The sequence below is a fragment of the Eulemur rufifrons genome, chromosome 5, assembly GCF_041146395.1.
Source record: "Eulemur rufifrons isolate Redbay chromosome 5, OSU_ERuf_1, whole genome shotgun sequence".
Classification (NCBI taxonomy): Eukaryota; Metazoa; Chordata; class Mammalia; order Primates; family Lemuridae; genus Eulemur; species Eulemur rufifrons.
In genome coordinates, this window is record NC_090987.1 from 53,539,976 (window position 1) to 53,562,858 (window position 22,883).

Here is a 22,883-nt window from a genome sequence, read left to right on the forward strand (position 1 = left end):
CATGTTGGTACAACGTTGTTGGTAAGATGTGGGTGATTAATGCCTATAACCTACAGTTTTTTTTTTTTTTTAAACCAGGGAGTCTTTTATAAAGTACCAACCTGATAAAATATCCTAAATTCTACGGATACCATTTGTTCTCTTTTTCAGAGTGAGCGGCAGAAAATGTTGACATTAAGCTATTCAGCACAATAAAAACACATTTCTTATTACAGGGATAGCCAGGATCAAGGCACAAAGATCTACAAGGATTTTTCTTTAGTAGTTATACAAAAGAATATTACATTTTGTGGTCTGTACAGTATAATAAACCAGCAATGAAACAACAGCACAGAAAGTCTACGGAATAAGCCTATGCCCAGGGGACTGTGGAAGTTTAGAGAACCATTTTTAGACAGGCCACATTTTGCAGTAGTTTTTCCGCCTAAATGTGAAGTAGCTCGAAGCAGCTCTAATTCAAATGCCTGAGGCTGGCAGCGACTCTCAGTATGACTGGAAAGGGGCTTCTTGTCATGTCCCTTGGCCTCTGTTCTAGGTCCTGGGCCAAGGCAGACCAGAAGGAGCAGTCACTTGCCAGCCTACAGCGTCGGAGGCGGAATCGGAAAGAGCCACGGCTCACCGCGCTGCACACGGTTCGCGGTCATGCTTGGTAACCCGAACAAAATGCATTTTCTCCCCAACTGCTGAGTTCTCAATGATTCAATGAATGAACGAATGAATAAAGGGCCCTGACCCACAGGGATTTCTCTGCAGTGCCACCGAGTAGGAGGTGACGGTGGGGACGCTGCAGAAGGTTGTGTTCAATGAAAACAAGCTACGAAACCAAATGGGGTGGGGGCGGGCAGGGGTACCCAGAGGCTTGGGGGTCACCCGTGGGGCAGACACGGAGCAGGACAGACAGCAGCAAGATGGAACTGGACGCTCACTACCTCCTACCATGGCTGGGGCTGGCTGCCGCGCAGTCCGGAGCAGGAAACGGTCCTGCGGGTGGCGGGGAGGAGGGGCGGCAGGGGGAGGGGGCGTCCTCACAAGAGTTCGTACTGTTTGAGGTGCATCCGCTGGATGATGTCACGGCAGTCGTTGAACACCCTGCGGATGTTCTCTGTGTCCACGGCACAGGTGAAGTGAGGGTAGCAGTAGTGTTTGCCGTCGCCTGTGGCCGTGCTGATCCTCTGCAAGAGAGAACGTGGGTGCTAGCCCCGCACAGCCGCCATTCGCCCTGGCAGGACACCCAGGTGACGCCGTGCAGGGGTGGGGGGCTCTGGGGGGTGGTCTGTCCGCTTGCTTCCCACCCAGAGCCCAGCACGGGGCAAGCACCCCGAGAACCTCAGCTTGTCTCTGTCCGCGGGAGACTGGCCCCGCGCTGCGGCAGGTTGGGGCCGGCCCTGGGCAGGCGCAGTCGGGGGAAGATCTTCCAGAAATGGAGGTCTGAACCCCAGCTGTGCGGCAGACCTTTCTGCAAAAATGGAAGTGTTCTCTATCTGCCCTGTCAATACGGCAGCCACTGTTACCAGCTGACCCAGGGACTGATTTCTAATTCTTTTAGTTGTAATTAATTTACATTTAATATCCACGTGACCCGTGGTTCTGTAACAGACAGTGCACCTGTCACGTGGCCGCCTGCTCCACACAGGTGAACGTCAGCATTGCTAAGGGGCGTCCCCTGGCCAGCAGGGGAATGCTGGAGGGTGGTCTGGGAGAAAAGTGCTGTCGCCACCTAACTCTGGGAAACACGGGGTTAAACGTCATCAGTTACGCTCTGTGAGGACATCTGAGAGTGAGGTGCGTGGGGACACTGTGGCCTGTGTGGAGTGAGGTGTGGGGAGAGGCGATACCGCTGAATTGTGTCCCCCGAATTGACGTCCTGGAGCCCTGACCCAGCACCTCAGCTGTGGCTGCGTTTGGAGACAGGTCTTTAAAGAAGTCATTAAGGCAAAATGAGGTCATGGGGGTGGGCCCTGGTCCCATCTGACTGGTGTCCCCCTAAGGGGAGACCAGGGGCACCGGCAGGTGCAGACGCGGGAGGAGGGGGCCAGCAAGCCAGGGAGGGCCCCACAGCACCCCCCGCCGGCACCCGGCGCCCGGCTCGCGGCCTCAGAACCGAGGAGATCACCCCGTTGCTGAAGCTGCTCGGCCTGTGGCGGCACCGAGCCTTCGAGCCTTCGAGGCGGAGGCCTGGTGGTGCCACGTGGCCTGGGCTGCCCCCCGCCGCCTTCCCTCTCAGCACCCAGGGAGCAGCCTGCGCGGCCGGCAAGGCCACTGAAGACGCCCTCACGGGACAGAGCTCCTCGGCCTTCTCTGAGTGTGTCTTTTTCATTATTAAACTTATGGACACTGAAGTGAGTAGATTATGTATCTTTTTGATCCTCCAGCACCAGGTGAGGGGCTTGGTGCGCACAGTAGGCGGGTGAGCGAGCGAGAAACGAGCTGCTTCTGCCGTGATCTGACGGCTCCGTCCCCGGCCAGCAGCAGGCCAGGGAATGGAGCCGTCACAAGCCCCCGCGATCTGCGAACTTCACACAGTTTAATCTCTCCACGTACCTGACTTGTCCACTGATTTTCATGAAAAATGACAGAAATAGGCTCGACCAGGAAGACTGGGCAGTCCCAGGCTCTCTGCTCGGCCTCCAGGCCTCTTAGGAGATGGAATTCAAGGTAAAAGAAATCTCAGGAGAGCTTATAAAGTACCAGGCAGACCGCAGAGGAGACAAAACACTAGGAAGGGCTCCGCATCGGAGCAGGTGCTGGGAGGGACAGGACTGTCCACTGTAACTGGCAGGACGCTGGGGCTGACCACTTGGCTCTCCCACTCCTGGCTTCCTCGGCTCTAGGTTCCTCCTGCCTCTGGGATGGTTCGTCTCCAGCCCCCACAGCCCGCTGGGGAGGAAGAGGCCTTGTCTGGGACGGACCCTGGTGGTCAGTTCCTCCTTGTGCAAGGACTGTGCCGTGGACGTCAGAACGTTCACAGAGCGAGTGGCCTGTTCTCGCCATGCGCTCACCCTCCTCTGCCCAAACTCACCTTTGTCCCCTCCTCCAAGGACAGTGTCCTCCCTGTACCTCCCTCTCCACTGACGACCTTTATTCCTCTCTTCCCCTGGGGCCCATGGTACCAGAGTTACTGTTTCACCCGAGACAAGCTCCTGTCCAGATGAAATACTGATAAGGAACCGATTCCGCAGTCTGCTGGAGTTACAGGTTCCTGCGCAGAACTCATCGCCCAGGCAGATTCTGCAATTCACAGTGTAAGTGGAGAGCTCCCACACCTCTATTTCCCTGATCTGCACGTTGCATAAAAGCCAGGTTTTGTCCACGGTCAGAGTAAGAGGTTTGTCCAAGACCTGCATGGTGGCGATGTGCCCACTAATTTTGGGGAGGGTGTAAATGCCTTTGCCTTTCTGATATTCATCCAAATGCTCAACATTTGCACACCCAATTACCTTTTAGTTCTCATTGGAATAGCATTTTAGGGAACACTTTTTATGTGTCTTTATATTCTATGGTCTTACAAGATGCTCCTGAAAAAAGGGATCCCTGGATCCGCTACTGGCTTCTGTCACTGAAGAGATGAGCAGCGCGTGGCAGCACAGCGAAGGCTCGGGGACTGCGACGGCGCAGGAGCCCGTCTCGCCGCACTTAACCCAGCGCGACCCGCATGTGTTCAGCCGCAGAGGCTTTCCCAGCGCACCTGCTCGCTTCCTGGGGAGCTCTTGTTCCTCTGAACTCTCTCTGGGGACTGGATTTCTTATCACGCTCGCTTGCCATGCGCGTGGCGGGAAGAGGGCAGAGAAAGGCCAGGCTGGGGGTCTGATCCCCCGGGGAAGGCCCCACTGTGGACCGTCCCAGGGCTGCCGGGCTCAGGTTCCCACTTCCCCAGAAGTAACAGTCCCCGGACACGGGTTAAATGCCCTTGGGAATGTGTTGGCATTTACTGATTCCAAGCTAGTAGAAACTCATAGCCAGCTACACCCTGTAGGTTATTCAAAAGAAAATACAGATAGATAAATAGAGCAAACGTGGCAACACTTTACCAAACGGCCAATTTGGGTGAAGAGTATATGGGCGTTACTTGCACAATTCCTTCACTTTGCATGGAAGTTTGAAATGATCTCAAAATAAGCTGAAAGAAAATAAAAGGAAATGTCTGAATTTGAGCAGGTCCATTTTTACATTAACCTTTGGCCCGTTAGTGCTTTTGGATGGAAGAAGAGTATGAATGCTTGTGTTATATACTCGGTTGAAGGCCTCTGTCCTTTTTGGAGAATAGAACAAGTGAACAAAGTCTAGACACCTAAGTGCCCTTCCCCAGGGGCCATGTTCTCACCGGGGTCTTCGCAAGCTGTGTGAGCCGGTGAGAAATCCAACCTCTCTGCACTTCAGTGTGCTCAGCTGTGAAATGAAGGTACCTACCATACCTCTTCTTATCACTCAAAGTTTTGGGGAAGAGTAAATGAGATCACAAAAGGGTAAGTAATTTGTAAACTGCAAAGAATAATACAACTCGAACGGGGTAGGAAAACAAAGGGTAACAAAATTGCTTACCAAAAACAGATCCCGGATGAAGAACTTGGCTCTTGTAACTTTGGGATCTTCTCCTGCGTCTGGAGTTGCTGTGGAAATCACAAATTTCATTTAAGCGACTTGAAACAAATACAGAACTCTATGCAGACACAGAAGGAATTACAGCGTTGGACTGTTGTATATACATAGCACTAAAATACATGTATGGCAAGGCAAAAATGAAAATGGAATATTTACTCCCCTCCTCCTGCATCATTTAAATTTTAATAGGTGATAAACTTTTCTTTGGTGTTGCTATGGTCTAGCCGTGTGTGTCCCTCCAAAATTCACATGCTGAACCCTAATCTGCAGTGCAGAGAACGGAGGTGGAGCCTCTGGAGGGTGACTGGGCCATGAGGGCTCTGCCTTGCTGGCTGGGATTAGTGCCTGTATACAACAGGCCCCAGAGAGCCCCTCGCCTCTTCCACCATGTGAGGCAGATCCAGTGGCACCATCTCTGAAGAGCCTCCCTCACTAGACATGGAACCTGCGGGCGCCTTGATCTTGGACCTCACTGCCTCCAGAACCGTGAGCAACGAGCTTCTGCTGTTCATAAATCGCCCAGCCTGAGGTACTTTGTTACAACAGTCCCAACAGACTGAGGCCAGCTGGGGGTGGGCCGGCTTCCACTCACTGAATGAAAGCATCCCACCGAGTACTGACCAGACTGAGCCCCCGAGCCCTCCCTGCAGGGCCATGGCGGAGAGGAGAGCCGGGCGCCTCCTGGTGCTGGGACCGGCCTGGCTCCCGGCTCGGCCCCTCGGCCTTGCTCGGAGGAAGACCCGCTTCCCGTTCCTGCACAGACTCAGCTTCGGGAGCCCTGATGGAGACCAGCTGCAGCAGGCCGTCCTGGCCCCAGGTCTTCCTGGGACGTTCTCCCCTCAAGAGTCTGTGTTCGTGGGACTGTCCCACTGCTTTCTGTGACCCATGACATCTGTTTTCCTAAGATCTAGGCTACACAGCTGAGTGCTCTCAGCACTCTGTCTTCTCCGAGGCAGGGTCTGTGAGGGCGTCATCACTCCTGCGGGAGCAGGAAGGGGTGGCTCTGGGGGCTGAGTCAGGCCTGGCCTGCAGACCTGCCATGCTCTGCCAGAGGGCGGGTGCCCGGGCAGGGGAGGGGCAGGGCACCCAGTGAGGGGTGGGCAGGGCACCCAGTGAGGGGTGGGCAGGGGGCGGGGCACCCCCTGTGGTTCTCAGCCCGGGCTGCGTGCTGGGCTTGCTGGGGAGCTTGCAAAGTTGGCCACCTCAAGAGAGTCTCACATCGTGCATCTGGCCGGACGAGGCCCTGGCTGTGCTGAGGCGTAACTGACATGCCCTGAAATGCACATATTTTAAACGTCCTCATCCCCTTGGCAATCCCTGCTAGGCAACCACTGACGTGCCTCTGTCACTATGAATCTGCACTGTCTAGAGTGACTTTTAGACAAATGGATCCACACAGCACGGAGTCTTCTTCATGTGGGTTCTTTCACTCAGCACCACTGCTGCGAGTCTCATCCCTTTTATTGCTGAGGAAGTGCGAGTTGAGACTCTGAGTGGACAGTGGGCTCAGGGTGAGGTGGGTGCCCTGGGAGGGGCGGGCGCAGAGGGACACAGCACGACACGCGGTGCCTGGGGGAACATCAGGCACTGGGCCTCGCACTCTGGCCCACAGCCTGGGGTCCCCTTGGCCGCTGGGCTGGATGTCGTCTTTGACAGGCCCACTGGGGCAGGCCGGCTCAGTGTATGGGCCATTCAGCCATGGCAGCGGTGCCCCATGGCTCAGAAAGACGATTTGGCAGAAGTTCAGAGAATGTTCTGGAAATGTGAATGGCCAGATACAGGAGGTCAGGCAGGAAGCTGTGGTGGTCTCGGAGATGAGGGTCGTGAGGGGCGAGGCCGAGGTGAGGTGGGACAGAGGGAAGAGCCTGCAGAGATGGGCACTCTGGAGGTGCGTTCCACAGAGCTGGGCTCCTGCCTGGACCGGGAGACGCTGAAGACCCTGAGTGCTGGGAGGACGGTGACGCTGGCCACAGCGGGGGAGCAAGCCACGCCCTGGCCATTTCCTATAGGCCAGGGGCACACAGCCTTGGTCTTGGAAAGAACGTCACCAACCTAAATGAGGTTAGAGCAAAGGCCGTGAAGACTGTCAGTGAGAGTCACTGTGACTTATTTGACCCTTGGAAAGAGCCGGGACTCGGACCCTGTGCTGGCTGAGCCCCTGGGAGCTGCGGAGCTGCTGGCAGTCCCCGAACGTGGCCCCGCGGCGAGACCAGAGGAAGGGCTGGGGCACAGGCCCACTCCCGGCGTCTGTGCAAGGATCCAACGTGTTCAGGACTTTACCATGAATATACTTACATAGAGCCTGTGCCCCGGTGGAGAAGACAAACTTGATCATAATGAGCAAGTTGAATGGTAAATGCAAGTTTTCTTTTCCACTTTCACTGATGATAAAAAATAAATCTCCCAAGTCTTCACTTTAGTTTCCAGGGAAGTCCCTTTCATGCTGCTCTATCTAGCTTAGGGTGCCGGCTGCGGGAAGCCCTGTTGCTTTTCCTTAAACAATTCACTCCGTCAGTCCCTGGCGACCCTGGTGCTTCCTGAAGCGCAGCGACTGGAGCCGTGACCCAGTCCTCCCTCTCGTCCCTCCTGGTTTTAGCACTGAGAGCCCCACGTCCCAGGAAACCCCTGCTTCTCAGGTGGCCTGGGATGGTTGGTCACACCCTAGTGAAAGTCACCAATGTCGCAGGCAAAGACATGGCTGGAGACAGGAGCATGCGCACAGTGGCCGAGAGCGCGGCTTGGGGACAAAGGCTTCAAGGACTGCCCTGCCTTCACAGGCTCTCCCTGCAAGTGGCCTCAATCACAGTATGTCACCTCTCTGCCTCTCTTTCCACAGCAAAACATAATGGAAACTCCAAATAAGGTTACCGTGAGGGTGAAGTTAGGTCTATTCGTCACAACAGACCGGGCTGGAGGCACCAGGGCGGAGAAGGTGCCCCACGCTCCAAAACGCCCCTTTCTCCTGCAACACAGCTGGAACTGACAGCGACTCTGAAACATTTCCTCAGGGAATTAATCCTAAACAGGATGTTTCAATACTCTAGTACTTTAGGATAAGGGCAGTAGAAGACAGAATTAAATTAATTGGATTTCTTAGATTAATCAGAAGTGTTTGAATTACAGTTACGGGACTTTTGAAAAATCAATTGCTTCTATTCCTCGATTGTGAGCACTGTGTTTTGAAATCTTACCATCTTCAGGAACGGTATAATTTGCATACTCTGGGAAATAGTCTTCAATTTTTGATTTCCCTGCCAAGACTTTTTCTGCCAGCATGTCCTGTTTGTTCAAGAACAAGATGATAGAAATGGTCCGTAACCACCTAAAAAGGAGAAATAAACATACAAATTTCACATACACTAGTGTGTGAAAAGTCCTTCTAACATAGAAGTTGCTAAGTTAAAAGAACACTATCATCTTCCTAAAAACGTACAGGATTATGAATTGATTGGTACACCAGTATCCTAATTCCATCTGTAAACAATGATAGACAAATACAGGTATGGATTAAGTATCCCTAATCAGAAAATCTAAAATCCAAAATGCTCCAAAATCCAAAACTTTTTGAGCACTGACATGATGCTCAAAGGCAATGCTCATTGGAGCATGTCATATTTTGGATTTTCAGATCAGGGATACGGAACCAGTAAATATAACGCAAATATTCCCAAATCTGAAAAAAATCTGAAATCCAAAACACTTCTGGTCCCAAGCATTTTGGTTAAGGGATACTCCACCTGTAGCTAATTCAGCAGTCTGTCACCTTCTAATTCAGACTCACCGGGGACATAAATGTATTGGTAACAAAGCTAAGATTTACCTATGTAATGAATACATTTGGATTTCTATGGTGTAATTTACCAATAAAGGGTCAGAAAACACACTGGATGACGTTAAAGTGTTAACAGCAGGACGATGCATGACTCATTAGCCAACCATACAGAGTGCAATTAGCAGCTGGCCTGGTGCTTCTGCCTTTCTGCCTCCTTTGAACAGGTCTAAGGTTCTCCACACTTGGAGCATGATATTAATCAGATGTAGAGTCACTGCACTTTATATGACAAGCTAAATGCAGGAGGCTCAGGTACAGCGTAGGGAGGTATGAAAGGTCTCTGTTCTCATGTTTCATGAAACAGAAGCTGAGAACTGGCTTAGAATGAGTTCAGCTATGCAAATCAGCAAAGCCTTTGGAAATTCCATTACTTCAAAGGAATCAAGCTGATTAGGCTATAGGAACCTTACTATAAGTTAAAAACACAACCCATTTTCCTCTCACATGGAAATAGCTTTACTGTTTCTTCTTGTTATAAAATATACAGTCTTTGCAAAAACAAATCTTAAATTATAGAAAAACATCTAGAAAAAATCCAATGTAATTACACCCAGAGATACTATTAGAATTATGTCTTTACGCCCAGGTTTTCTTCTATGCTCCCACATATTTATAAAAATAAGATCATGATTTTTTTTCTTTTTTGAGACAGGATCTCACTCTGTCACCCAGGCTGGGGTGCAGTGGCACAATCGTAACTCACTGCAGCCTCAAATTCCTGAGCTCAAGTGATCCTCCCGCCTCAGCCTCCCAACTACCTAGTACTAGAGGTAGGCCACCATGACTGGCTAATTTTTCTATTTTTTGTAGAGATGGTGTCTTGCTATATTGCTCAGGCTGGTCTCAAAGTCCTGGCTTCAAGTGATCCTCCCACCTCAGCCTCCCAAAGTGCTAGGATTACAGGCGTGAGGCACTGCGCCCAGCTAATCATGATGTTTTTAAATCTGGTTTTTCATATAACAGTTGTGGTCATTTTCTGTGTGTGTGTATAAATTTACAATAACTCCAAAGTATTCTTCTGTATACCTGGTATTTCCAACCCTTTGTCTTTCCCGTCAACTCTTTTAATATCATAAAACTGAAGATGGCTGTTGAACACTTGATAGAGAAACACTTTTCCGATAATCCAAACCTTTTGCAAGGTCAATTTATGTTTCCTGTCCTCCTTGGTGGTATTTCTTCCTAAATATTTCAGAAGAGACTTTGATTTTTAATTAAGTGTGTAGGTACTGTGTGTGCTGCTGGCTGTCCCTTTCTTAAACAGTCATCTCCGTCACTCTGCAGCGCTAGCAGTGTCAGACGTGATCATGTGGTGACTGTGAGCGGTAAGGGATTTTAGCGATCTTCTAGTTATCAGCAGATGTTCTAAACTGGTACTTCCTAACATTTAAAAATCAAACAAAACCAATTTTGAACCCTATGTATACAGTCATCCCTTAGTGTCCACAGCGGATTGGTTCCAGGGTGCCTGTGGATCCTCAAATCCAAGATGCTCAAATCCCCGGTATAAAATGCTGTAGTATTCGCATAGAACCCACACACGTTCTCCAGTATCCTTTCAATTATCTTGGATTACTTATAGTACCTAACACAGTGTAAACAGTTGTTACGTTGTTTTTTGTTTCTATCATTTTTAATAGTTTTATTGCTATTTTTAGTTTACTTTATGGTGTTTCCAATCTGCGGCTGGTTGGCTGGTCAGACGCGGACCTGCAGTACGAGGCCGGCCACGGTCTCAGAGCCCCCCGGGGTGCGCCAGGCGCTCCCTGTCCTCAGCACGTCTGCACGCTGGACGGACTAGAAGGTACTTCTTACTGTTTGGGTTTATCAGTAAGGAAAGAATATATTCCAGAACAAGTATGAAAGTGAGCTACGTGTATTTTTCAAAAAAGAAACTTTGCAATCTAATGGTGAGGCTGAATTTGTTATTTTGATAACCTGTTGTTCCAGATGCTTTCAAAAAGGTCCAGGGATTCTCTCAGCCTGTTGGTGTTGTTGTCCTCCCGGATCACCATGTTGTAGCTGCTGCAGGCCGCGACGTAAATGATAGCAGTGACATCTTAGGGTGAGAAAAGGGAAAAAGGGAAGCGCCGTAGTTAGAAGCAGTCACTGTGGGTTATGATAAAGTCCCCACCCGACACGGAATGACTGGAATCTTCACCGCGTAAGTGGCTGTTTCAGTGGTCATGGGATGAGGAGCCCGCCCAAAAGGTGACTGTAAATTTGGGATGCACGAGTTCTTTATTTATAAGGCTGACTTTTAGGGAAGAAAGATAATAATCTTCTATAAAATACTATGCTTCATATACTAGTTAAAGATTGTCTAATTCAAAGCAGTTAAACACAGCCGCAGCGGTGAGTGTTAGAATTCACCCCCATCTTCTCGGGAGAGCACGAGAATCACCGTTAAAGCATTGGATCCATTTTCTTCTCTCGTCCCGCTGGCCGCCGACGTCGAACATGCTGTGGAAGAGCAACGGGAAGACAGTTATTTGGGGGAACCACAGTGCACGTTTGTGCTTTTTTCCTTGGCTATCGGCAGGCTCCAGCCCTTGCCACGTGGGTCTGGAGTCGGCTCTGGCCACTGTCCCGCCTGCACCATCACCGCTGGTGTGATCTGGGGTACAGGTGACTCTGCCTGTCCCGGCCTCCGTCCCCCCCTCTCTCACCCCATGGGGGTTGTAGAGGTGAGACAGCATGACACAGCAGGGGGCAGTGTCCAGGGGCATACAGTCGGGGCTTAATAAATGCAGCACTTTCTGGTTTAAACTCCCTCTTGCTCAGAATTTCAGGCCTGAGTACAAGCTAAGTCCCTGCCCGGGGTAGATCCATCTTAGGACTTGTCCCAGCTCTCAGCACTCATGTCCTCCCTCTCCTGGAGAACTGAGAAAGGTCCCTTGCTGACCTACTACATCGACACCCATCTTGGTCGCCAGCCTCCTCTACCCTGTGCCCCATGCCCCGCAGTGGGCTTTCCTCGTCTTCTTTACCACCTCTGCCCCGGCCCGAGCCTCTCCGTGGGCGCTGGCTGGGCGAGCACACCCGGTTCCCTCTGGTTCCTCAGCCACGCCCGGGGCTGGCCAGGCCAGGCGCGGGCCCTCGTCTCACGACCCCTTCTCAGTGCCGCCCTGGGCCTGTCCCACTTCTCCCTCCGCAGTCTCTCCCTCTACCCACCCGGATTCTGCCAGATCTTTCCAACCTCCTCAGGCGTCTCTGGCTCTGAGATTCCTCCTGTTCCTAAACGTCCTGCATGTGCTTTAGGACCACACAGGCTGTATGTAATTGTCCCGGCAGGTTTGTTGAGATCTTACTAGATTTGCATCCGTATGCTTTGCCATTAGCACATGCAGGGCACGAGGCACTTTATGAAAACATATGAGCTGATTAGCAGAATGCTTTTAAACAAAATCACAAATGTAGGCTAAAACTTCATCGTTCATAATTCCACTTTGCCAGGGACTCGGCTACCATGTGGACAAAACCACAAATCACGCCAACTCTGGGCTGCGCTGTGCACCTCTCTCGACAGTGTAGAGAGACTTAGCTGGGTTTTATCCAGGATGGACGTCCTGGCAGTAGCGTCAGGAAGGGTTCTCAGGAATCCAGAAGTGGGTGCCCATCACCTGTGCACCGGGGAGAGCACTCGGCCTCGCGGGAGTTTCAGAACAAGCAGAACACAGGATGCCTGCTGGTGTGTCACCATCGCCTTGCTGAACAGAGTCAGACACGCCAAGGGTGACTTGGGAAAGGTAAGGCAGCACATCATCAAGTGCTGGCTGCACAGTAGGTGCAGGAATTCCAAGGAATCACCATGGCTGAGATTTGAAGGGTGCTTTGATGACAGATCTGCGGGGTGTGCTTAGGCTACGGGGCCTCTGGGGCTCAGAGGGCGGGATGAGCAAAGGCACTGTGGCAGGAGGGGCTGGGCGGGACAGAAGGACCCTGACTGCAGTCCAAGCTGCTGGGGCAGATGGCAGGTGGAGGAGCAGGCCCGGGGGTGGAGGCTGGTGGCAGGGCTGGGGTTAGCGGGTGCAGAGGCGATGGCGAGCCCCAACCCTTTCCCGCAGAGGAAGAGCACTATCCGAGCTGTGCTTTGGGAAGAGTCACTTCCCGGCAGTGAGCAGGGTGGGCTGGAATGGGTGAGGCAGGACATGGGGACCAGCCAGACCCCTGCTGAGAGTATGGGGGGAGGTGACAGGGTCACGGTCACAGGAACGGCAAAGAGCACACCGTGCACCTGTGGAGGGAGAGTTAACTGCTTCTCCTGGGGAGGAAAGTGAAGCAAACAAGCTCCTACAGAGGAGTTCGTGCCTGGGCAGCCCAGACGCCCCTGGAGACAACATGAAGTTGCCAGTTTCAGTTCTCAAACTGACCGCGCATCCCGCGCATGCGCTGGAGGAATTAATCTGATGAGGCTCCTGATCCAACAAAAGCGCCAATCGAATCCACAACTCGGATGAGAACATTGTTTTCTTTTCAGGTGTTCTCATTTCCACTTTAAAGAAGGTGGTGAAAATGAACACTTCAGCCCTGGCCAGAGTTCAAATCTCACCCAAGCTGCCCTTATCTGAACGGTCACCACCAGCGTCCCAGGAGTAAGCTGCCTCAGGCCCCACAGCCACCGTCCCCGCAGCAGCTGTGCTCTTGACGACATACTCACTGAAAGTTCACTTTGTCCACCTGGAATCGTGTCTCAAAAATCCCCGATGTCAGAACTCTGCATCTGAGGAGGTCCTGGGGGCAAGAGCGGGAAGTGCACAAGTTACATTACTGTTCTCCTTCACGGGAAAGCCCTGGTGGGACTGTAAGAATTGAATTTCTGGCCGGGCGCAGTGGCTCATGCCTGTAGTCCCAGCACTTTGGGAGGCCAAGGCAGGAGGATCACTTGAGCCCAGCAGTTCAAGGTTATAGTGAGCTGTGATCGCACCACTATACCCCAGCCTGGGGGGAAGTGTGAGATCCTGTCTCTAAAATTAAAAAAAAAAAAAAAAGAAAAGAAAAAAAAATCAGGCCAGGTGAGGCGGCTCAGACCTGTAATCGTAGCACTCTGGGGGTCTGAGGTGGGAGGATTGTTTGAGACCAGCCTGAGCAACAGTGAGACTCAATCTCTGCCCAAAATAGAAAAAATTAGGCAGGCGCAGTGGCGTGCGCCTATAGTCCCAGCTCCTCAGGAGGATCACGTGAGCCCAGGAGTTTGACGCTGCAGTGAGCGATGATGACACCACAGCACTCTACCCAGGGTGACAGAGTGAGACTCTGTCTTACCAAAAAAAATCAAAAATTTAAAGGAAACAACAATAATTAAAAACTCGGATGAATGTTCTCTGTTTCATGCTCCAGAGGAAACATGATTAATGGATGGGTTTGTTCCTTAAACACTTGATAACTGTGGTTTGGTTTCTTTAAGACTTTTTTTTTTGTCATTTATGAAGGCCTCTTACTGAGTGTTATGCACCTGACAGCCAAGTCCCTGCATTTGTCGTTCTGGAGGGAAGATCTCTGAGGGTGTCCCGACAGCAGAGCCGCCCGCTGGCGTTCGTGGTAGTTTGGGGCAGAAACTGTAGGAAGTGCAGTCTGCACTCCTGAATCTTGAATCTCATGGACTGGTTCATTTTAGATTTACCCTCCCTTCCTTGCACATTTCTGTTCTCTCTAAGATAAAAGACGCAGTGGCCCTGAGGGGACAAGAAAGCCCTGTAGCCTCACAAAGCTGACGTCTTGGGTACATTTGGCAGACGTCAGGGATTTCTTCCTGACCCCAAATGCACTGCAGTGTTAACGAAGCAGCCACTCTGCCATGACTCTGGAAGAGTCCCACGCCAGCGTCCTCCCACGCCAGCAGCACGGTTCAGGACAGCCTTCAGGGACTGACTGAAGACTAGGAAGTCTGAACTGCTCTGTCAGGTAATTTTAAACTCTTGGAGTCACCCTCAGAGAGAGACAAACTTCAGGGGGAGAGAATCTCAGACCTCCATGGGAGGCTGAGAAGAGAGAGCCTCCAGGGGCTACAGACGCTGGGGAAGTTTGGAGAGTTTGGTTTGGACAGAGACCCCCTAACTTCCTTGGGGTTCACTAGCTCTAGAAGCACCTGGGGGCTCCTTAACTGAGCACTCCGGGACCCTGCAAGTCTCTGCAGCTGCCCGTGGGCCAGGGGGCACAGAGAGTCCCTCTCCGCTAGTTACAGCAGTAGGGTGCTTCTTTCTGGCTCGACCCACAGGAGAAGCTCGGGCACTCCTGGGAAGTTCGCTATGAGATGGGACCCAGTCCCGGGGCCGCCGTGTGTGCGGCTGGGAAATGAAGGCTGAGCTCTTCCACTGATGGCTCGGGAGGAGTGGGATCGCCTGCTCCCAGTGTGCAGGTGATGGCTCGGGAGGAGTGGGATCGCCTGCTCCCAGTCTGCAGGTGATGGCTCGGGAGGAGTGGGATCGCCTGCTCCCAGTGTGCAGGTGATGGCCCGGGAGGAGTGGGATCGCATGCTCCCAGTCTGCAGGTGATGGCCCGGGAGGAGTGGGATCGCATGCTCCCAGTCTGCAGGTGAGCCCACACGCAGGGGCAGCACAAACAATTTGAAAGTCATTATTGTAAGGATTCCCCCCTCCCTTTAATCCATTTTAAAATAATTACTACTTAATATTGGGAATCAATCCCCAAAGTTTCCAACGGTGATGGCGGGCTCTGCTCCACGTACCTGGTCTGTGGGTGTGTAGTCAACCAGACTGACGCTGTCGATTCTTTCCAGGAAGCTGCAAAGAAAGCGGCACGGTTGAGACGTGTTCTCTGCCCACTTTCCCCTGGGGCTGCCGGACACATGAGTGGGACACTGACACGGGTACAGCCACCACAGGCGGCAGGTCAAGAAGCTGAGGTAAGTTCCCACTTTCTTTCCTGAACACACATTTGTCTGGATGACACAACATCCCTGACCCAGGGGCAGAGGACTGCATTTGTGTTTCCTTACTGCCACCTTCCCTCCTCTCTCTTCCCCTCTGCCATGGGGCAGGTGGGGGCTACTCAGAAATCGAGAAGGGGCTCGGCCCCCCTTCCAAGGCTAAGCTAGTAGAAGAATGTGTTGCAATCGAAATAAAAAATGGAAGGTGTTAGATATTCCTTTACCATAAGGTCCTACTCAGACCCAAAGTTTTGTGTGTGTGTGTGTGTGTGTGTATGACTGTGAGTGTGCACAGTGTGTGTGTATGAGTGTGTCTGCATGATTAGTGTGTCTGAGTGTGCATGGCGTGTCTGTGTGAGTGTGCATCATGAGTGTGTGTGAGTGTGCACGATCAGCGTGTCTGACTGTGTGTGTGCACGGTGTGACTGTGAGTGTGCATGATCAGTGTGTGTGTCTGACTGTGTGAGTGTGCACGGTGTGTCTGTGTGAGTGTGCATGGCGTGTCTGACTGTGTGTGTGCACGATGAGTGAGTGTGTGTGCACGATCAGTGTGTCTGTGTGTGTGCACGGTGTGACTGTGAGTGTGCACGATCAGTGTGTGTGTCTGACTGTGTGAGTGTGCATGGCGTGTCTGACTGTGTGAGTGTGCACGATGAGTGTGTCTGTGTGAGTGTGCACAATGAGTGTGTGTCTGTGTGAGTGTGCACGGTGTGTCTGTGTGAGTGTGCATGGCATGTCTGTGAGTGTGCACGATGAGTGTGTGTGTGTGCACGATCAGTGTGTCTGTGTGTGTGCACGGTGTGACTGTGAGTGTGCATGATCAGTGTGTGTGTCTGACTGTGTGAGTGTGCATGGCGTGTCTGACTGTGTGAGTGTGCACGATGAGTGTGTCTGTGTGAGTGTGCACGATGAGTGTGTGTCTGACTGTGTGAGTGTGCACGATCAGTGTGTGTGTCTGTGAGTGTGCACAATGAGTGTGTGTGTCAGGCACGCCTGGCAAAGCCTGTCACTATAAGATCCATCCCAGCCGTTGATGTGACCTGCTGGGAGGGAGAGGCCAGCAGAGGGGCAGGCACCCATGGGTCTCCCTGCAGGGGGACGCGGCTGTCACGGCGCCACTTCTCCATCTCCTCACGCCCTGAGACGGTGGCACTCCCTCTGCAGAGGCCTCCCCTGCCCATCTCGGCACCAGCCTGGCTTTATGGTCCTACGAGGTCCTTAACACTGCCTGGCATGTTTTACATTTATTGTTGGTCTGTCATTATTTGTCTCTTCCACTGAAGTGTGAGGCCCATGGAGCAGGTCTCCGTCCTGTTGGCCTGGGAGTCCCCAGCACCTAGCTCAGGGCCTGGCCCCGGTACAGGTGGAAGGAACCAGTGTCCTCTGTCCTCATCCTCCTCCTGCAGACAGAGTGAGGAACGGCTGAGAGGCCTCACAGGGACCAGGAAGAGCCAGGGACGGGTTAACTGGTGAACAAAGGACATTTCTGGAGAAATGGGACAGCAGGGCCTTCTGGAAGGAAGGAGAGAGGGAGGAGGGAGGCACTCTGAGTGGCCCACGCTCTCCGGCTGGGGTGTCCGGGTGGCACCTGTGCACTGGCCAGCAGGGCTGCAGCAGTGGAGGGCAGGTGTGGGCAGACCGGGACCACGCCAGCTTCCCTGCCTGCCACACGGGGGAGCGGGGGTGGGCCCTGTCGCCGGGCACGTGCAGTCAGGCGCCCTGTGCTTGTGGGCATTCCGCATGGCGGAGGGGGCGTCCCCAGCTCCACGTGCTCTTGCACCGGCCTCACAAAGGCTCCCGAGATGCTCAGGGTGGGCAAGAGCGAGGCGACAGGCTTCGGAACATGCCTTCAGACCCGTGCACCTCAGCACACCGATGACTTTGAGCCGCAGGTGTGGACATTCAGCAGATGCAGGACCGGCTGACTGGCCCCCTGGACCTAAAGCCACAAGTTGCCCATGAGAAAGGCGCCCACCTGGTACCAGGAAGAGAACGTTCTTATCACCAGAGATTGGGAGCCGATGCTGAAACGGATGTGTCCAAACCCACTAAAATAACCCTTCCATGAATTCCTTCATATATTTCCTGGCCACTGTCCCACAGCTTACTGCCCCCAGGAGCTTAAATCCTTCCCCTTTGTCACGTCTCCATAAATTTATTGTTCTTTTGTCAAAAAGGTACATAAGCTCTCGGTCCTGATCGCTTCGTTGCATCTTCATTTTTCTTATGGAGCTCTCTGCACACGCACGGACATGCATAAAGCGTGTAGGCGCCGCCTCGTGCTGCCCCGCCTCTGCGGGTCGCTCCGCAGGGCCCAGCCACGGAACCCAGGAAGGGAGAGGGTCTTCTTCCTCCCCTCCAGAGGCAAAGGGGGCCATTTTTATGAACCACCGGGCCAAAGGTACGGTGAGAGCACTTGATTCTTTTGACCACCTTAACTCCTTCCTTTTGGAAAGCCAAAGATAGCACCTGGTGGCCCGAGGGGCTGGCTCTGGGGTGATTTGGCAGCCTCTGTCCATGCACCCTTGGTTTGGCATGAGCTGCACCGCCAGGGCAGGCAAGCCAAAAGCAGAATATACGGAGGGGCAGCAGTGGACCTGCTGGTGTCAGGAATGGCCTTTCGGAGGGACCGGAAGTGGTGGGGGCAGCTGTGACCTCCCCCATCAGGAATGAGGTCATTTCAGCTGCAAGCCAAGGGAAGGACGGCTACAGGGGTGTCTGTGACTGCACTGTCTGGCTGTCTGAGGACACTGGTTCATTCCACCTGTACTTACTGGGGCCAGGTCCTGTGCTAGGTGCTAGGGACACCGGGCCAACAGGACAGAGAGCTGTCCCATGGGCCTCCCATTTTAGTGAAAAAGACAAATAACAACAGATCAAAGAATCAATGTAAAATGTGCCAGGTGGTGGTAAGAGCCCTGTAGGACCTTACAGCCAGGCTGGCACGGAGATGGGCGCAGGAGGCCTCCACGGAGGGAGCGCCGTGGCTTCGCAGCTCGGGGAGCTGGAGCAGCGGCGCCGTGGCAGGCTCTGTCCCTGCACGGCCGGGCCACCGTGGAGTCCTTCATGAAGGTCAACTGCTTCTGGACAGAGACTGTGAGGTAGACATGACCCAGCTCACGGGGCCATTGAGAAGCCAAAGGGACCCTGATCTGCCAGCGGCGGCCTCCTTGGAACACGCCCTGCAAGGCCTGGGAGGTGCCCGCATACCGGAAGGCGGTGACGTGGCCAAGGGTGTGGAGCTGGCTCGGGAGGGGATGACAGTGCTGAAGGGCCCTGCCCTTGTCTGAGGCCTGCTTTGGGAACAGCAGTGGCTGCTGGTCTGGAATTTGGTGGGGTGGCGAGCACCAGGAGGGCACCGAGTTCCTGAGCACCGAGGCCAGGGAAGTTTCTGTCGTGGTGGGGAGGCAAGGCCACACTGTGGCCGGCAGGCTTGGAGGGCAGGGGAGGGAGCATTTTCTGCAATGCTCCGATTCAGAAATGGTCCGTCCTCCTGACAAGGGACATATGACACTAAGCATGGGATACAGAGACTAATCCGCTCTGATTAGAAAAAGTGGAAGGAACTGAAAATCAAATATGAAGACTTTGGCTATAGTTAGAGTTTAGGAAGCAACCAATTTAAAATAGGATGAACATGGGGTGGAGGGAGGTGGGTGAATTTATTCAGATGATAATGACGAGTGTGAGTCGAAAGAATGAAATATGGTTAACAAAGAAACACATCTGAAGTTCTTGAGCAACGTGATTAAAGACAGCCTTCCCAAGGAAGTGGTGGGTGTACCTTCTCCAGCACTATTCAAGGAGAGCGGTTCTGAGATGGGGGAGACAACGGCAAAGCTAATCCCTACTCTCCAAGATGGATGTTCAAAACTCCTTCCAGCTCTGATGCGTAACCATCCCGGGGAGACCTGGGAGGCTTCACTGAACATTTCCAAGAGTATCTTCTGAATCGTTACTGATGCTACTCTGAGTTCAGGAATTTCAAGTTTGTGAAATGAAACAAAAATGCAAAAATTCACCCTGGAGTGTGAATGTGCCACCAATTCTTTAAAAGACTCTCTAAGGAACAGAGAATGGTGGCGGCAGATTTCTGTCAGCCTCCGGCTTTGGGCTGGGATTCCATAAGCGCATTTCACAGCACATTGCATGTAGCAGCTTCAAACGGGGCTTCCTAAGATTACATATATAGAGATGAGTTTTAAAAGGGTCTCCCAAATTACACACAGAATGTTGCATATATTAATAACTGTATTTCAAAGAGTGATTACATTGTCTCCTTAAATTTGCCACTGCATGCTAAGCAGAAAAATTAAGACCTAACAATTCCCCTTGCAGACGAGTCACAGGAACGCTAGATACACAATTGCAAAACAATACCAAATTACAATTGTAATAAAGTCACTTGCCTTATGGGCTCTATCAAAAGTGGCTACAAAGCAATTTTCTTTGACTTTTTTCATTATTTCCTGCTACAGCTGAGAATATTCATGTTGGCAGAAGTGTTTTTACTATTATCGTTTAGATCTCCTTTCTGTTTGATATTGGCAAAAAATTACAATTCATTGTTCATATCCCATCTTAAAATAACTAAAATAACTCAAAAGTTACAGAATTCTTATGGCCTTGGAGTTGATCCGAAAGAGGGGACAAGGAGAGTCATTAAAAGATGAAAATTATTCTATTAAATGTCTTTATAATTAAGCTACTAGATCTCAGAAAAAGTACCAATTCAATTTAATTAAAATGTATTTAAAACTATTTCTTTTGTGAAAAAAATATAGCAAGTTAGAACTCTGTCAAGGCAAATAAAAACTTTTCTTGGCATGTTATTGAAATTTAATTCATGATACTTATCTATAAGATATAAAAATATTGGTGGAGAACATTATTCCTTCAGCGATAACGTGCCAGGCAGTTCTAGAACCCACGCTCCTTAGAAAGGGGTCCCCACACCAGCAGCACCCGCAGACCAGTGTCAGAGTCTGTAGTGGAGCCACGTCCCCAGGGACCAGTGTCATCAGCGTGTGTTCCTCTCAGCTTGCCCCGCCTCCCGCTCTGTGCTCTCATCTGTCCACCTGCACAATCATCTCTGATGACGCCTGGGCCTGCGCCTTTCCTCGGGGTGAAGTCCATGCTTCTAATCTGGCCTCGAGACCTTTGCAATCTTGCCAACCTCGCCTTCACTCTCCTCATGTCACGCAAACCCTCCACTCCTGCCAAACCTCCCTGTAGTGTTTGGCCTCTCTGAACCTGTCATTCATGCTTTTTTCCCCTCTACTTTGAAACTGGGGATTAAATCCTGCCAGCTCTAAGGGGACAATTCTAACTGCCATGGACACAGTAATCCCCTTTTCCTGGTACTCGCGGTGTCACGATTTGATAGCATGGTACACGCCTTGTATTATTGACTTAACCCTCCTTCAAGGTTGAGATATAAAATAACATAGAGTGCACTACTCTTAAGTGTTCATCTTGATTTTTTAAAAAACATCTGTATATACCCTTGTCCACTTTTTTCTGTGTATGTCCTATTTTCCTAATTGTACCGAATATCATTTCAGGGCAGAGAACGTTTTTATCTCTAGAAAGAAGTCCCACATAGCTAGCACGTGATAAACATCAGTCTAAATCTTTTCCGGTATTGAGTCATCTAATGAACACTGCTGAATTGTTTGCCTTGACATTATTCAGAGGGAAGAGAGGATGTGCAGACCCTGAAGAGCAAACATTTCGTTCTGGAGAAACACTGTTAAGAAAAGGATTTAGTGCGTCTGGGGGTTCATACCTGGGGCTTTGGCCTGTGCTCACGGTGCCAGCTTTGCCTTTCTGTGTCTGTTACGAGACAGCTCCAGGTGCTCGCGGAGCAGGGGCACCCAGCGGGGCACGCACTCATCCCGAGATAGACCCCCAACCCGCTGTGTGAGGTACCGCACCGGGCCCAGGAAGAGAGACCAACACAAGCCTGGTCCTGTGCTCTATGAACTTACAATCTAGTAGAAAAATGAACCTGGGTAAATCAGGTAGGCATTTTGCTAATTCCAGTCGGTTGATTTAAAAAAAGATCCAGGGTCCTGCTCATCAGTTTGTTTAATGTTCACTGGCTCCTATCTTTTTGGTAATACTACTGAGGCGTCTTGAGCTTTTGGATTTTGGCTACAGAAGCGGCTCCAAGCTATACTCACACGTCTGCCTGCGTGTGTATTGCCCAGGAAGTCCCTCCCTCTGCTTTTCAGTGTGAACGTCTGGCTGACTCTGACACTACACTCAGTTAATAAGGTTATCACACTGGTGCTGATTTCAGGTGGTCTTTTCCAAATCAAAGACAGCCGAGTAGGCACAGTGTTCAAGCCTCACGGTAGGCCTGTACTGAAAAGGCACATATTAATAGATGCACTGATATTCCTTCAGGAAGAAACAGCTTTAGTGAGAAAGTTTCCAATAGCACACACAGTATCATCTGGGTTCCTGAACTGAAATAAATTAAAAGCAGAGGAGAGGAGAAAGTTAAGTTCGTGTTATCAGTCCACTCTATTTTTTTTTTCTTTTCGAGACAGTCTCCCTCTGTTGCCTGGGCTAGAGTGCCATGGTGTCAGCCTAGCTCACAGCAACCACAAATTCCTGGGCTCAAGCAACCCTCCTGCTTCAGCCGCCAGAGTAGCTGAGACCACAGGTGAGCACTACCACGTTCGGGTAACTTTTTTTTAAAAATTTTCATTCTAAATCCACGTTAGAAATTGTACATGTGAAGGCAGAAAATGGAAGAAAGAAATAAAAGTAGTACTATGTAGTAGCATGGAAGATTACTATTTCCCTGGCATGTTTGAGTTGGATCCTTTTGTAAATTATACCTTTGGGCTAGGGAAGTTTCAATAGGAAGACAAACCTTGTTGCCATGAAGAAGCAATTAAAGAAGTAACAAGCAGGCTCCTAGAAATGTGCAGGAAAAAGCCATGCTAATCAAACAAAAATTTGGTAAGATTGAGGGTGAGTTGGGAAAAATACCATGCTTTCCGAACCAAATCTACCTCTGAATCTTTAAAAAAATCTTTCAAAGTAGGATGCACACTCATGCAATAACATGCAGTTTAAAATGATTTAGTTGACAAATTTCTGTGATTTACATTTCAGCATTTCATCAAGTGCAAAAGTGAGGAAATAATTCATGGGCCTTTAGTGCTTTTGAAAATAATAGTTATAACTCATAAAAATGTACATTCATACTATATGAAATGAATGTATTTTAAGAAAATTTATGAGCAGTATTTCACAAAATATATTAATTTTGTCGGGGATATTTGCACTATAAAAGGGTTCTCAATTTACCAAAGGATTCAACATTAAGCTATTTTTTAAGTTGTAATTATTTTTTCGAGTCTAAAGAGGGGTTAGACTCATGCTATACTGCAATCATGCGGATGAGAGGAGACGCGGCCTTCTCAAAGGGTGTTCTTGAGAGAAGATGCTGGGCAGACAACCGATCAGTGTCCCTTCAAGCAGACTTCTGAACATCTAAATAGTTTTAAAAAAACCCTTAAATATGAGGGTAAGTCCTCATCTGCG

At 50.8% G+C, this 22,883-nt stretch overlaps 1 protein-coding gene across 2 annotated transcripts in view; it reads right to left on the bottom strand.

Moving 5' to 3' along the window:
• Nucleotides 1-1,025: 1,025 nt before the first annotated feature.
• The window catches only part of GNAL (G protein subunit alpha L), a 148,546-nt gene continuing 126,688 nt past the window's right edge, over nucleotides 1,026-22,883 (bottom strand). For both annotated transcript variants that reach the window (XM_069468570.1, XM_069468571.1), the window contains exons 6-12: nucleotides 15,120-15,174; nucleotides 13,092-13,165; nucleotides 10,836-10,894; nucleotides 10,370-10,490; nucleotides 7,791-7,921; nucleotides 4,540-4,607; nucleotides 1,026-1,172 (exon numbers count right to left, since the gene is read on the bottom strand). In XM_069468570.1, coding sequence (XP_069324671.1) covers nucleotides 1,026-1,172; nucleotides 4,540-4,607; nucleotides 7,791-7,921; nucleotides 10,370-10,490; nucleotides 10,836-10,894; nucleotides 13,092-13,165; nucleotides 15,120-15,174 — 655 coding nt within the window. The remainder of the gene's footprint in view (nucleotides 1,173-4,539; nucleotides 4,608-7,790; nucleotides 7,922-10,369; nucleotides 10,491-10,835; nucleotides 10,895-13,091; nucleotides 13,166-15,119; nucleotides 15,175-22,883) is intronic.